At 44.5% G+C, this 13,103-nt stretch overlaps 1 protein-coding gene across 1 annotated transcript in view; it reads left to right on the top strand.

Moving 5' to 3' along the window:
- Positions 1-383: 383 nt before the first annotated feature.
- The window catches only part of LOC120838391 (scavenger receptor class B member 1), a 28,239-nt gene continuing 15,519 nt past the window's right edge, over positions 384-13,103 (top strand). The window contains exons 1-5 of the mRNA XM_040208301.3: positions 384-602; positions 947-1,030; positions 9,343-9,434; positions 10,711-10,871; positions 12,397-12,538. Of these exons, the coding sequence (XP_040064235.1) occupies positions 1,009-1,030; positions 9,343-9,434; positions 10,711-10,871; positions 12,397-12,538 (417 nt within the window). The 5' untranslated portion in view covers positions 384-602; positions 947-1,008. The remainder of the gene's footprint in view (positions 603-946; positions 1,031-9,342; positions 9,435-10,710; positions 10,872-12,396; positions 12,539-13,103) is intronic.

Raw genomic sequence — 13,103 nt, forward strand, 5'->3', positions numbered from 1 at the left:
TAAGCACGCACGACGATTACGAATGATACTTTCCGTCTTCCGGGACCATCACAGGGGCACTTCTCCGGTCACGTCTTCGTTACATGTGCTGGCGAACCGCGTCAAACGTGGTCAAACCGAAGTGCCGAAGCAATACCGGCGCCATGTTGAAACTTGAACGTGCGTTGTTGCTAGATTTTCTCCGACCAAACAAAAACAACGAAAGCAAACCGGCTCTAGCTTCCAGCGTACATCGGCGTTGCGCCGTGGCTCCGTCAGCTCTAACTTAAAGACGACCTACAGATGCAGCAACACTGGTCTCAAGTTTTAACATGGCGGCCCCCACGGAGCGCCGTAAATTCTGAGGAGGGTGCATTGGAAGCGGCGGCACCTTCCCCCCCCTGGCTCATGTAACAGTTTACAACCGACAGCGCGCTCGGTTCCGGTAGTTTTCGAGCGAGCGAGAAGGCGAGAGGAGTCCGTACGGGGAGCGAGTGTATGGCTTGTTGTTGTGGGAAGTTTGGTCGGTGGCATCTTGATTGCCTTGGACGTTTTCAGGGTGGTAACGTTGTCGTTATGGTCGTGTTATGATACGTTCGCGTGGTCCTCTGCTGCGGTTCAAGGTAGGTGGTCCTAATGCACGCTTCGATACTTTGCTCACTTTTGTTTTCTCGTCTGTGCACGTGACACCGTTTCTAAAGCGCGGCTCGCGTCTGGTCACAGCTGACTCTTTTCGGTCCGTTGTGCGAGGACTGTGTCCGTTCCCCCAAACCACACACACAAAAAAAGAAAAAAAGTTGGTCGTTTTTGTTTGGCGTTAGCGTTTATTTTTCATGGACTCACAGAAGCGGATAATCTGTCGGTGTTACTGAGTGAAGGCGCCACAATGCGATAGCTGCGAACGTCCGACAGATGTTTGTGAGCTGAAACGAGTGGTGTTATTTTTTTTTTTACCTTAATGTTTTAGGTTCAACTTTGCGGTGGTGTTCGGCGTAACATGTGCCCTGTGGAGCGAACATAGCCAAAAGGATGACATACTGCCGTGCTCTGGGTGAGTCAGTTATAACGCCCTACGCCTTCGGGCATCTCAAGCTGTTGTTTTGAATCGTTCGCCTTGTCTGTTTCTTTTTTTGTCGACATGAAACGTTACAGACCGGTTTCGCTTGGCCGGCGGTGATGTTTATCACTATCACTGCCTGCTACTCACGTAACGGAAACACTGCTTCTTAACCTTGACACCGCTCGCTTCGAACTGAGTTGTATCGTTTTTCTTTTTCTTCTTTTGTATGGGTACACGCTTAGGCGCACTTAATGGTTGGTTTTCCCATTTCATGTTCACTTTGCGTTTACAGCTACTGAGGTGCAATTAGATTTTTTTTTTATGGAATGCAATTTGCGGAGTTAATGATATCTGTTTGTGCAAAGCATGACCTCTAAAATGATGATATCTGATACTGGCAGCTGGCATTACTTTAGGTGTTGCTGTCCGAAACTGGATGCGCTAAGATAGAAGTGGTTTCAGAGCAGGCATTTATAGGTGTAATCTTTCAGATAAAGCAAACAAAAGGCCCCAGATAAGGTTAGAGCTGGAATGTGGCAAGCAGATACAGCAATAGAATGCAATTAGTGGAATTGCATTCCATTAATTGTGCAGATTCTGAACCGTTTATATACAGGGTGTCACAAAAGAAAATTTACACTGTCTTTTTAACCGCAAATATAAACTAGGCATCGCCGAACGCTCATTCTCCGCCCAAAGGTAGAGCTAAAGGTCACAACCAGATGCCAAAGTTTCAGCCCGATCCGATAACTTAATCAAAAGTTATAAGTGATTTTCTGAAAATTTCAATGGGAAAATGGCGGCTGACGGACTTTTCAAACAGATGGGGCTTTCTAGCACTAGAAACCGAAAACGGGCAAATATGGGCTCCATTTTCCCATTGAAATTTTCAGAAAATCACTTATAACTTTTGCTTAAGTTATCGGATCGGGCTGAAACTTTGGCATCTGGTTGTGACCTCTAGCTCTACCTTTGGGCGGAAAATGAGCGTTCGGCGATGCCTAGTTTATTTTTGCGGTGAAAAAGACCGTGTAAATTTTCTTTTGTGACACCCTGTAGAATGTCTGAAATACGGAGGCTGGATATAAAATGGGCTGTAAAAATCTGCTCCTGCACGTAGCAATTTAAACTTTCGTCTAAGGTATATCTCACGGGTAGGATTTACCTTGTAAAATTACAAAGTGTAGCCCCCTTTCTATTAAAAGAATGCGGTTGAAAAACCTGCCAGGGTCAATGGCAATGCGGACGACCAAGTCTAGCAGCGGGGCGCATTTCACGGACATATTGATAGATGGCGTTAGGAGCAATGTCGGAAAGTAACCGACCAGCGAAAGAAATCAAACCACACTCGACGAAATCCGTGAGCAGCAAGAGAGCCGTGGTTATTGGACCACATTTTCGTTTATTTTTGTTACTTCAATTTTTGCTATCATTGTCGGCATTTATTTTTAAACCTAAGGTGCCTTGCAGGAAATATGTTAATTTTAATGGACCACGGTTGTTGCCAGCAGTCTGAATAAGGAGGTAGCGCCATCTATCAATATGTGCGCCAAATGCACCCCGCCACTCGGTTCAGTCGTCTGCATCGCCGTTGGCCCTATTTTTTAAAGAAAGGGAGGTGCAGTCGGCAGCAAAAGTTTGTGGGGCACGGGAGCGCGGGCCAAAAACGGCGCAATGCCGCTCTCAAGAATTGCGCATGCACATCCTTTCCTGTTCGCAGTCATGTTTATTTTGCTCGCTTCCATTCAACGTTCGATAACAAAGACTGGCGCAAGTTGCTGCGAAATGTTATCTGTAGCATGCGTGAGCTAACTCCCCCATACAGTGGTGGCTGAGGCAGACGTGCGGCATTATGGCTGACAAAGCAGTACCTTGCGCCAGTCCCGGTTATCGTATGCATCTCGGGCGGAAGCGAGTGAAAAAGACATGACTGCGAGCACGAAAGGAAGCGCATTCTTGAAGCGTAAGACTGGTACACAGTAATTTTACAGGGTAAAACTGACCTTTGACAAAAATTTTAGATTGCTAGTTGCAGGCGCCGATCTTTACGACCCAGTTTAGATCCAGCCTCGGTATTTTAACCTGTCTGTATAAGTTGATGCACTCAATGCCTAATTGTATGAGTAGTTTGCTTCAAGTGCCTACCATCAGGCAAGTATCTGTCATCTGTACAATGTCATCATTTTATGATTACACTCCGCGCTGCGCAGCGCAGCGGCTCTTCCAACTCTGAATAAATAGTTCTGATATCTGCTTGAAGTGCTCCTTTGAAAACAAAATACTTTGGAGGACCTCAGACAACCGGTATTGTGGTGAAAGGCAACTCAAATACGGCATCACAGTGTTAAAAAATTTTTCACTACGCTGATATGAGAATTAGCAAGGTCAGGCTGAAACCAAGGACCTTGGTGTTGTACAGATTATTTTATTCCCTGTAATTATTGTCTTCTCCACATAAGCAGTGTAGTCGTGATAAAAACTGGATTGTTGTTTTTCTTAAAGGGATGCTGAACCGAAATCTGGATTTCCCGGAAACACGCGACAAAAGCGTGCAACGGGATGCTACAAACACCAAAGCATCACTCATACAGCGATATCTCGAACAGATGACCGTATTTTTCAAAAAAGGAGCAACATGACGTCAACATTCCTGCCAAATGCGCCATTTGGCAGGAATGTTGACGTCATGTTTCTCCGAGAAGGAGAGAGAACAACCGCGCGTCTTCTCCGCCTCGCGGCCTTGAGGGAGCGAAGCGAAGAGAGGAGAAAACACAGTATCTTGACGTCACGCGCCTCGACGGCCTGGTTCAATCTCGACCTCTTTTTCCAAAAATACGGCCGTCCATTCGAGATATCGCCTAGCGAGTAGTTTCTGTAGGGATTGTAGCGTCTCGCCTACATCTCCTGCATTGTTTTTTTTTTTAATCCAAATTTCGGTTCACCATCCCTTTAATGGGATGTGTCATGGGCGGCAGACAGTGGCGTAGCCAGAAAATATCTTCGGAGGGTGTTTCAGGGCGCTGGTGCGAACATACATGCAGAAAAGAAAAAAGATATATATAATGTAAAATTTCAGGGGGTTGTTCTGACACCACAACAGCTATGCGCCTGGCGGCAGATACTTCTGAAATATTTTGGCATGCGTTATTATCACACACGACTTGAGAAAGAAGAGAGGCGGGCAGTTCCAAGCCTTAATTCTGCAATTCTTGACCAATTGTCATCTTAAAAAAAAAAAAAAAAATCTAATTGAGTTGCAATTTTTTTTTTGTCTTTATAGTTTAGCTTTAACTCCCACGCTAGTATTTCCTCTTTTGCAAGTCCTCTCTCTCTCGCACATTTCATGGCCCCTTTAATCAGGCCAACTTGTCAGGTGCCAAGCACTTTCAAACACTATTGTTCAAGGCCATAATCGCCCCTTGAACAGCAGGAATAGGATTTATGCGGTGGCCTTGAAAGGGGCCACATTTGAAATGGAGAGTTGGGGCACGTTTGGGCAGTTTTCCTAGCGGGATTGGAGCTTCCAAAGACCTTTGTTTGGCTGCTGTCCAGGTTTTATTTATTCCTCCCCTCTTGTCAAGCATTCATGTACAGGTAGCGACTTTATGACCAGCTGGAGGAAGGTGGAGGCAGGTATCGGCTCGGCAATTGTTGTCTCTTATGCATGGAGCAATGAATTGGAAATACACGACGACAGCGTCTTTTGTTTCGGCCTGGTTCTTCTTGATAGACTTCCTGTAATGGGAGAACATCCGTGACGGGTTCCTTGGGCTGAGAGAGACGGAAAGAGGGGGGCACCCAGCTGCAGGTCTTTGTTTGGCAACCTCGGGTTTGGAATTTAGACGGTGTTGAGTTGCGGCCTTACAGAAAATTGATATACGGTGGAAATTCGGTAGACCCGTTAAGACATTTTAGTCCGTTCTGGGTGAGTGGGAACGTGGGGAAATGGAATCTTTTTATGGACTGCATATGTGAGTGTTTCCTTGTTTAACATACTGTATTGTCAATGGCCGGTCTTTCGGTTGTCTTGGCTCGAGGCTTTCATCCTCAATTGTGATGGCAAGCACTTGGAGGTAGAACATAAAAAAACATGGACTGAACCAAAATTTTGTTGTAGCAGATGTTGAAGTTGGGAGCTTTAGCTGGACGGCGTTTTCGTATGCACCCCAGAGCAAAGAAAAGTAAGAGCGTTGCAACGCAAAGTTGTCCTATGTTACCACTTTAAACCGGATACATACACGTTAAGGCACCTTGGCGTGCGAACTTGGCATACTTCAGAGGGCGACATATTTGGGTTGGACGAGGAATAAATGCCTCCTTGTCATTCTAAAACTCTTGAGAATGCCACAAGTACAAGGTGGTGCAAGTGAGCTGAGGTGCCCCATAATTAAGCAGAGGATTATTCTGGTGTAGGCATTCTGTGACAGCTGTTGTTTGCACATTAAGAGGAGTGACAGGTAGTGTAGATCATTCTGTCTCTTGCATTTCAGGCATCCTCCATCTGCTTAATGTCCGTTCACACACTTGCGACTTCTTAGAACCGAGTGCCTGTGGAACACTTGGTGGTCCTGTATATTTTCTATTTCTTTCGCGCATCATTCTTTCTTGGCTCGAAAAACTTTTGTCAAAGTTATCGGCAAACATTCCTAAAGTAGTACCTACATTTTGACCTCATAGGTACCGCCAAACCTTCACTCTAATGAAATGCAGTTCCAGGGTCACCGCATAGATGGCGCCAGCGTGTCTGTGTGCTCTCCCGTCGAAGAGGTTTTAAGGCCCTCGGCTTTAAGGAGTCACAAGTGTGTGAATGGGCCTCAAGATTACGCAGCTAGCATCCTACTTGTATGAAACATTTAAACTTCACATTTGAACCTTAAGTTTGCTGATTGATTCTACTCCAAAAGCCTTTGAAGGCTTTTGGAGTAGAACAGTTGTTTAAGGAGATTTTTAATAGACCTTTGTTTTCTGGAAGGAGAGTAAATGATAATTGCTCTGTTTGTATTTCATTTCATTGCCTTTAGGCAGGTACATTTATTACCACAATTCAGATGGCTTAAATTTAATCTGGCATGTTCGCAATTTTTTGCTGATATTTCTAGTTGACCTAGATACCGAGAAATCTCTCCTACAAATTTTCTAGGAGGAAGAAGCGTCTTTTGAATGAGCACCATTTTAGCATCAAGTTAAATTCAAAATAATCCTGCATAGTTATTACAAATTAATATTATGGCTCAAGTATTCTCACACAAAATTAGAATCTTGGTAAACTCGGAAAAAAAAATAGAAAAAAAAAAAAGAAAATTTCAGAAAAGTTATTTTAGGTATTGTTTTTTGGCACCAAAGGTCAATTCCCCCTTAACAACAGCCTTGTTTTTAAATCGCTTCACAAAGTTAGTTTGTATAAAAGTGCGCTCAAAAGGGGTTCACCGGAGGGAGCAGGTGTTTAAGAGCTGCTGTGTATTCCATGTTATGCGACCGTGCTCTCCCCCTGTTCCGCTGCGCTGACCCTTCTCTTTGGTGGCGCGGCGCGTGCGGCAACACCCCTGCTCCGCTTGCGTCACATGGCCGCCCAAGCGTCTAGTTTTTGCATATCTGGCACGCTCTTTGCATTTTCAGCGGGTTGTGTAATCCGTGCTGCTTCGCTTTCGTCCTCTCGGGTGACTTTTTGGTCTTGCCTGCATATCCTTGATTCTCGTCCTGTTTTTGTTTAGTCCAATTTTTCTCGTTTCTCGTCCTGCTTTTCTTCTCTATTTTTTTTGTTGCTGTCAATGCTCTGGCAATTTTCTCAACAGTTATGCTACTTAGTAGATCCTTATTTGTAATTTTCTTTACGACAATAACTGTTGTGGGCTCTTCCGCCCCGCTCGAAAAAACAATTGTGTAGGGCTCTACGTCGTCGACGTTGCCAGACGCTTGAAAATGAAAATCCCCCCAGCCCACCGAGGTTTTATTGAGATTTGATCCAGAGTCCACAGATCATGAAGCGCGTGCACTGCCATAGTGCACTATGTGCACTATGGCAGTGCACTGCTTCACTGCTTCACTGGCAGTGCACTGCATAGTGCACTGCTTCATTGCGTCATCTAATAAATTGTGTGTGTTAGGACTAGGGGTGTCGCAAAGTTTTGTCGAACCTCTATTTGATGTCAAACCTGGAGGTTCGACTGGTTCGCCGAACCTTCGATCGTTCACTAAATTTCGAAGCAGTTCAACTTATGGACAGTGTTGCTCGGCTTCTACGCGAATATTTTAAATTTTGGGAAACAAATGGCTTAGAAAGTAGTTTTTTATATTTAAAAAAATGGTTACCAATGTTTTCACTATAGAAAAGTGAAAATATGCGCTTTTAATGCGTCTATTAGTTAGTAATGTGACCCAGTGATGCGAATACACCCAACAAATATTGCACTTTTCCTCCGCCAGGTGGAGTCAATTTTTTTTTTTTTTAAATTTTCGCACATGCACTTAACTTTAGTTGAACCTTTGTCGAACATCACGTTGAAAGTTTGAATAAGTCTAACTTGGTCCAACTCGAACCTGGGCAGGTTCGCGACATCCCTAGTTGCGACTGCTGTGCATACAAGTCTTGCTCAGCTCCCCCCCCCCCCCCCCCCCCCCTGCAAGATACATAAAGATACATAGATAAGATGCATAGATAAAAATACAGTAAGTGCAGCTGCTGCTACAACTATTGTGGATTCGCACCAATCTGTTTCTTTTTTTTTTTTCTCCCTTAGTATGTTCACTTTCGCTTTTTTGTTTTCGGCGTGTCCAAAGCAGCCTGTCGGGGATTTCAACTACCAATTATAGTTGTCCCCGGTTTTAATAACAAAAAAAAAAAACTGATTCACCATGAGAGAAAAAAAAGCTGCATCACGTGTGCACCTCAATTTCCTTCGTGCACCGTGCTGCGCAGGCAATGCATACGAGTACCTTTTCCTTTATTCCTTCGTATTACTTGTGCACTTTTGGCATGATACAGTCATACTTTTTGGGGCAGCCTTCGAACAGGGAGAGAACAGCAGGGAAGACTGGAGGCCACCTCTCTGTTCCAGCTGCGCCGTGCACTGCAAGCTTTGCAGGGAATGAGAGAGAAAGAGGGCCATGTTTCGGAGCATTTTGCAGTCCTTTTATACTTTTCGATTTATTCAAAGTATAATAGACACACGAAAACAAAGTATTGCTATAGTCCGTGACAACTCGAGAAGGTAGGAAGAAGAAGAAATGGACGCAACGCTGGCGAGGGGAGGAGGAAACACCTCCCTCGCCAACGTTGCGTCTGCTTCCTCCTTTCCCACCTTCCTTTCCCTTGCCCTACCTTCTTAACTGGCAACATACTATAGTGCCGTGCGTATAGCTCAATATGTTGTGGCTGGAAGCAAAAAATCGATCTACAAATGTGAAGGCTGGTTCACACGCTTGCATCTGACTGTGATCGACTGCGTTGCAACCATTGCGACGGGAGTACAGTGGCGCCACCTATGCGGTAGCCTCAAAACACTTCTACTCTTTATATTTTATGCGTCATTCTTTCACCGTATGCTCGAAATAATTCCGACACTGTTGTAAAACGACCATTTCTCTCAAATACTACCGAACCTTCAGTCTAGTCATAAGCAGACCGGGAGCGTTCCAGGGGTACCTCATAGATGGCGCTAGTGTGCATGATTTTGTTGTGAGCAATTGCAATACATTCAATCGAAATCGTGTTGGGTGGAGGCGAGCTGACAAAGGTTAATCATTAAGAGCACAACCCCACAACTGAGACGTTTTACATGATTATCTCCAAAGTTTGCGTGTGCGCTTGCTCAATTTTACGGTAGTTCTTTTGTAGCTTATTTTGCAGGAAAACTCTGGAATCTCGCATTGTATAAGACGAAATAAAGTCGATGGGTGCTCGAGCAACTTCACCTTGTTGCGGCGAAACAAACTTGCATGCCTAACCTTTCGTCTGCTTTCTCTCTCTGCTTCCCTGTTGCTCTCTTTCCCATTCTTTCTCTGGGGGCTATGATGATGGCGGTTAGGATTTGCTGGGTTCTGCTTCTGTCTTTACCCCCCTTGGTGTGAACTGTCCTTTCTTGGGGTTTTATTATTTACCCCACACTTTCCATCCTTCAAAAATTTCTGCGTAAAAGCCCGCATTTCTTGTTTGGCGGGGAGAGTAAACGCGAGTAGCGATTTGCCGATTGTACCGGGGAAACAATGGTGCTTTCTGAAGTGACAGATTTATGACAATTACATACATTATTTTACCATTTGGTCTCTGGCCTGCTTTCAATAATTTGTGCACTTTTTTTTTACAGCCGTGGTGGCCGTAGTTGGCTTCCTGCTGATGATACTAGGCGGTGCTGGGGTCCTCTTTGTGCCAAAGCTGTTTGTCAGCATTGTTTTGAAGGTGCGCCTTTCCTCTTTGACAGCATCCTCCATCTTTGTGAGCATTCGGCCGTGCCCCCTCTTGGGGCTTGTCTGTTTTAAATGGCTTCTTGCGTGTCTGTCGAAATACAGCAGGGAAAGCTCTGTGCCGCAAAATGTAAAATAGTTGTCGGGAGATGTGACCGATGATTCATGAGAGAATGATTCAGTCTCTATTGACTTGTATTAGTGGGGTATAACAGTGTCTGAAATATATTATTACTCATCAAAATTCGATTCCGGTTGATTTTTTCTTCTATAGTAAAAACTGACAAGTCCTTCGCATTAAAATTATGCCTTTAAAACCTTTATGTTTTTGCAGAGGATTATGGTGGCGAGAGCGCAGTTGTAATTGAGCTGAGTGTCCAAAGTCTCCCAATAAAATCTAGGCACTTCGTTGGAGCGTACAAGATGCCTGTCATTGGTGCAGTATGTGAAGCATGCTTTAATCTGGCTTAAAAGACATTCCAGTGTCGCACGAGAGTTTGTAGCATGCATGAGCAGTCGAGGCTGCTGGCGAGAAGGTCACACTATGGGGGTCCCTTCTCCAGTTTGTTTTTCATACAACTCGGTGTGCATGAGGGAACATCACTAGAGAAGGTGCGGGCAAGAGCCCTTGTCTTCCATCGCTTCGATCGAAAGAATGCGAGGAAATATGTTTTGCTGAGGCATTCCGCTAGAGGTGTGACTGTTAGGTCTCCCTGGTAGTACCAATATGGTGGTCTATAAGTGAACGCAACATAATTGGTAGGCTGAAGGTGACACCACCTTGCACGTGAGGACTGGAAAAGGAAACTAACCGCCATGGGTGGATTGAGCACTTTGTCTCACTCTAACGGCAGTCGCCTGTAAAAGGGAACTTGACCCTCTATACTTTTTTTATAGTTTTGCCTACTTCATTTTTCTTGGAACCCAATTGCTGAAGAATTAACTGGTCTTTGCTGCCGTGGCGCTGCTACCAGCTTAGCGACAGTACCATGGTGACAACGAAGCACGAGGCGTAAGACCACTCTCGACTGCCGAAAGAAACGAGATTTCTCCAGCTGCCCTTTTAGCCCGCAGTAGTATTGAAGATAGGGGTGCATGCTGGGAGCAGGTCATTCAAATGACCTCACCCCCATGCTTATCCAGTCAACGACTAGACCGAGGCACCAAACCAATCTGGGGAGTTCCGACGTTGCCATAAAAAATCTCTGGAGGTTGTGGAGTTGTAGACGCCATGCTGTGTGGTTGAGTTGAGTATGTGGCCGTCTGTGCAGAAACTGCCACTGGTGAACGGCTCGGAGGCCTTCGAGCTCTGGCGCGACATTCCACTGCCCGCCTTCCAGAGGGTCTATTTCTTCAACCTCACCAATCCATACGAGTTTCTCCAAGAGGGGAAAAAGCCCAAGTTGCAGGAGGTGGGGCCATACACCTTCGGGTGAGTCTTAGAACATTGTAATTAAAAGCATAATTCTTTTGCATTTGTCTTTCAATCGGTGACAGTCGCCTCCAGCTCTGTTTCTGTACAAGAAGTCTTGTCAAACTCTATGCGGAGAGCAAGTTGTCTGCTTCTTTCGCAGGAGTGCGAAAACTTGCAAAACGAAGCCGCGAGGAGTGAGACGTGAAGTTGGGCTGTTCCAGCGGCCATCCGGTATTGGCTCTTGCAAGAAGTGCCGCCACCCAAGGGAGTTGGGCGCACCGTGCGCTGTTCACCACCATACATTTGGACTAATTTGCTAATCACAATCAATAATACTCATTTACACAAATTAAAACAAAATAAGAACTTGTCAAATCAGCGCACAGAATAGCACAATGCTGCAGGTACAGCCGGTTGAACTCTTAACAAATCTCGGGGCTCTTGATGTCGTGATTATTTCGTTTTTGTCTGCAATGGAATGTTTTGGTTCGGTTATAAGTAGGGTTCGGAGTTTTCGGTTTAAACCGATAAAAGTACGCCGAATCCATTTTTGGAAATTCGGTTTTAACCGGAAAAGGTCAGTTTTTAGGTTCGGCAGTTTCGATTTAAACCGATAAAATTTCGTCGAATCCATTTTTTTAAATTCAGTTTTAACCGGAAAATGTCACTTTGACTGTCCAGTCGTACCGCAGAGCCGTGGCGAGCGTGTTTTCAAACTCGTTGTGAGGAAGACTGACTGGATGCAAGCTCTGCATGTTGTATTGTGCTTCAAAACGTCGCACCGTGTCTCTTTCGGCGATTTTGGCTCAGGCAGCGCGTCATCTCCTCAGCCTGCCAGCGTCCAGTGCTAGCGTTGAGAGGGCGTTCTCGAAGCTCAGGGTCATATATTAACAGGGAAGAAATAGTGTGGATCAAGAAGGAGAACCTGGGGAAGTACATGTTTGTGTGTACTATAATGAGATCACGTATTCCTGATGTACAGAAGGTGAGGTTGCATGTTTTTGGGGCATAGGCTTCATATCTGACTTGTTTGTACTTCTGCGTTTTTTTCTTGTTCCTTCTACAGTTGCACACATTTGCCAAATGAAGTGTCCATTTCTTTTTCAACGTATCTGTTCCGTTATTCTTTGAGTGATCACAAATATCAGAGCTACGTACAAGGATCATCTGATCCGGTGTCCGTTGGTGTTTATTTTATATTCACCGAAAAAAGCCGATAAATTTTTGCGGGCATAAATATACGCCGAAAAAAAACGAAAATTGAATTTTAAAATAAACACCGAAAAAAGTACGCCGAATTTTTAAAAAATAGAAACCGAAAACGCAGAACCCTAGTTATAAGTCAACCCCGAACTTCAGACTTTCAAAATTGAAAAAATGGTTCGACCTACATTCATGTCAGTACGGTACTTTATATCAACTTTTTTATAAACACTTCTTTGTAGGGGGATGTGACTTGTACGACGGTTTTGATTTGTATACTGGGAGATGTGGGACTTAGTTTATGGCATGTCTCTAACTGTCGTCTAATGTAACCTTGAAGGGTGTCTATGGTGAAGACCAACATTGTGTGGAACTCCAATGGTACCGTCTCCTACCGGGAGGTGCGGACATTCCACTTTGACCGGGAGAAGTCTGTGGGAGGCCAGGATGACGTCATAGTCTCCATCAATGCCCCTCTGGTGGTAAGCAGGATGTTTTCCCCGGTTTGCTAGCGCCGTTGAGTTCTGGTAACTTCCGTACCATGGCCTCACATCTACCGTAAAATGAAATGCCATGGCTACAAATATATGCCAGGTCTGTGAGAACGTAAAACCTGGTTTTTCGATTAGCATAAATAAACTATGAATCACAGAAAGCTGGTGGTGATAGAATGCAAAGGTTGATCATAAAATCGGGTGGGCCAAAAGCTAAAGCAGAAAAACTTAATTTTTCTATGAGGAGACGTTTACCCGAGCCCAATATTTATCAAACGAAGACATGACGTTGTGTATGCTTGTGGCATTTACTTAAGTGAAAAAAACTTGTCAGCAAGAAATATGCAATGCTTTTTTTTTTTCTTGCTATCAAGTTTTATAATTATTTCTTTTTTTTTTTAAGTAAATGTTACAGCTGCCGACAGTGTGATCTTTTAGTTTGCGACTTAGTCAAACGTCGGCTCGTAGCAAAATTTTGTTTTTCTGCGTTATCTTTCGAACCAGGTAACGTCATCATTTCAAACTTCCAGATTCTATACACCTTTCCAAAAAA

This window comes from Ixodes scapularis, unplaced genomic scaffold (assembly GCF_016920785.2).
Source record: "Ixodes scapularis isolate PalLabHiFi unplaced genomic scaffold, ASM1692078v2 PGA_scaffold13__105_contigs__length_92229423, whole genome shotgun sequence".
In the NCBI taxonomy this organism is placed as follows: Eukaryota; Metazoa; Arthropoda; class Arachnida; order Ixodida; family Ixodidae; genus Ixodes; species Ixodes scapularis.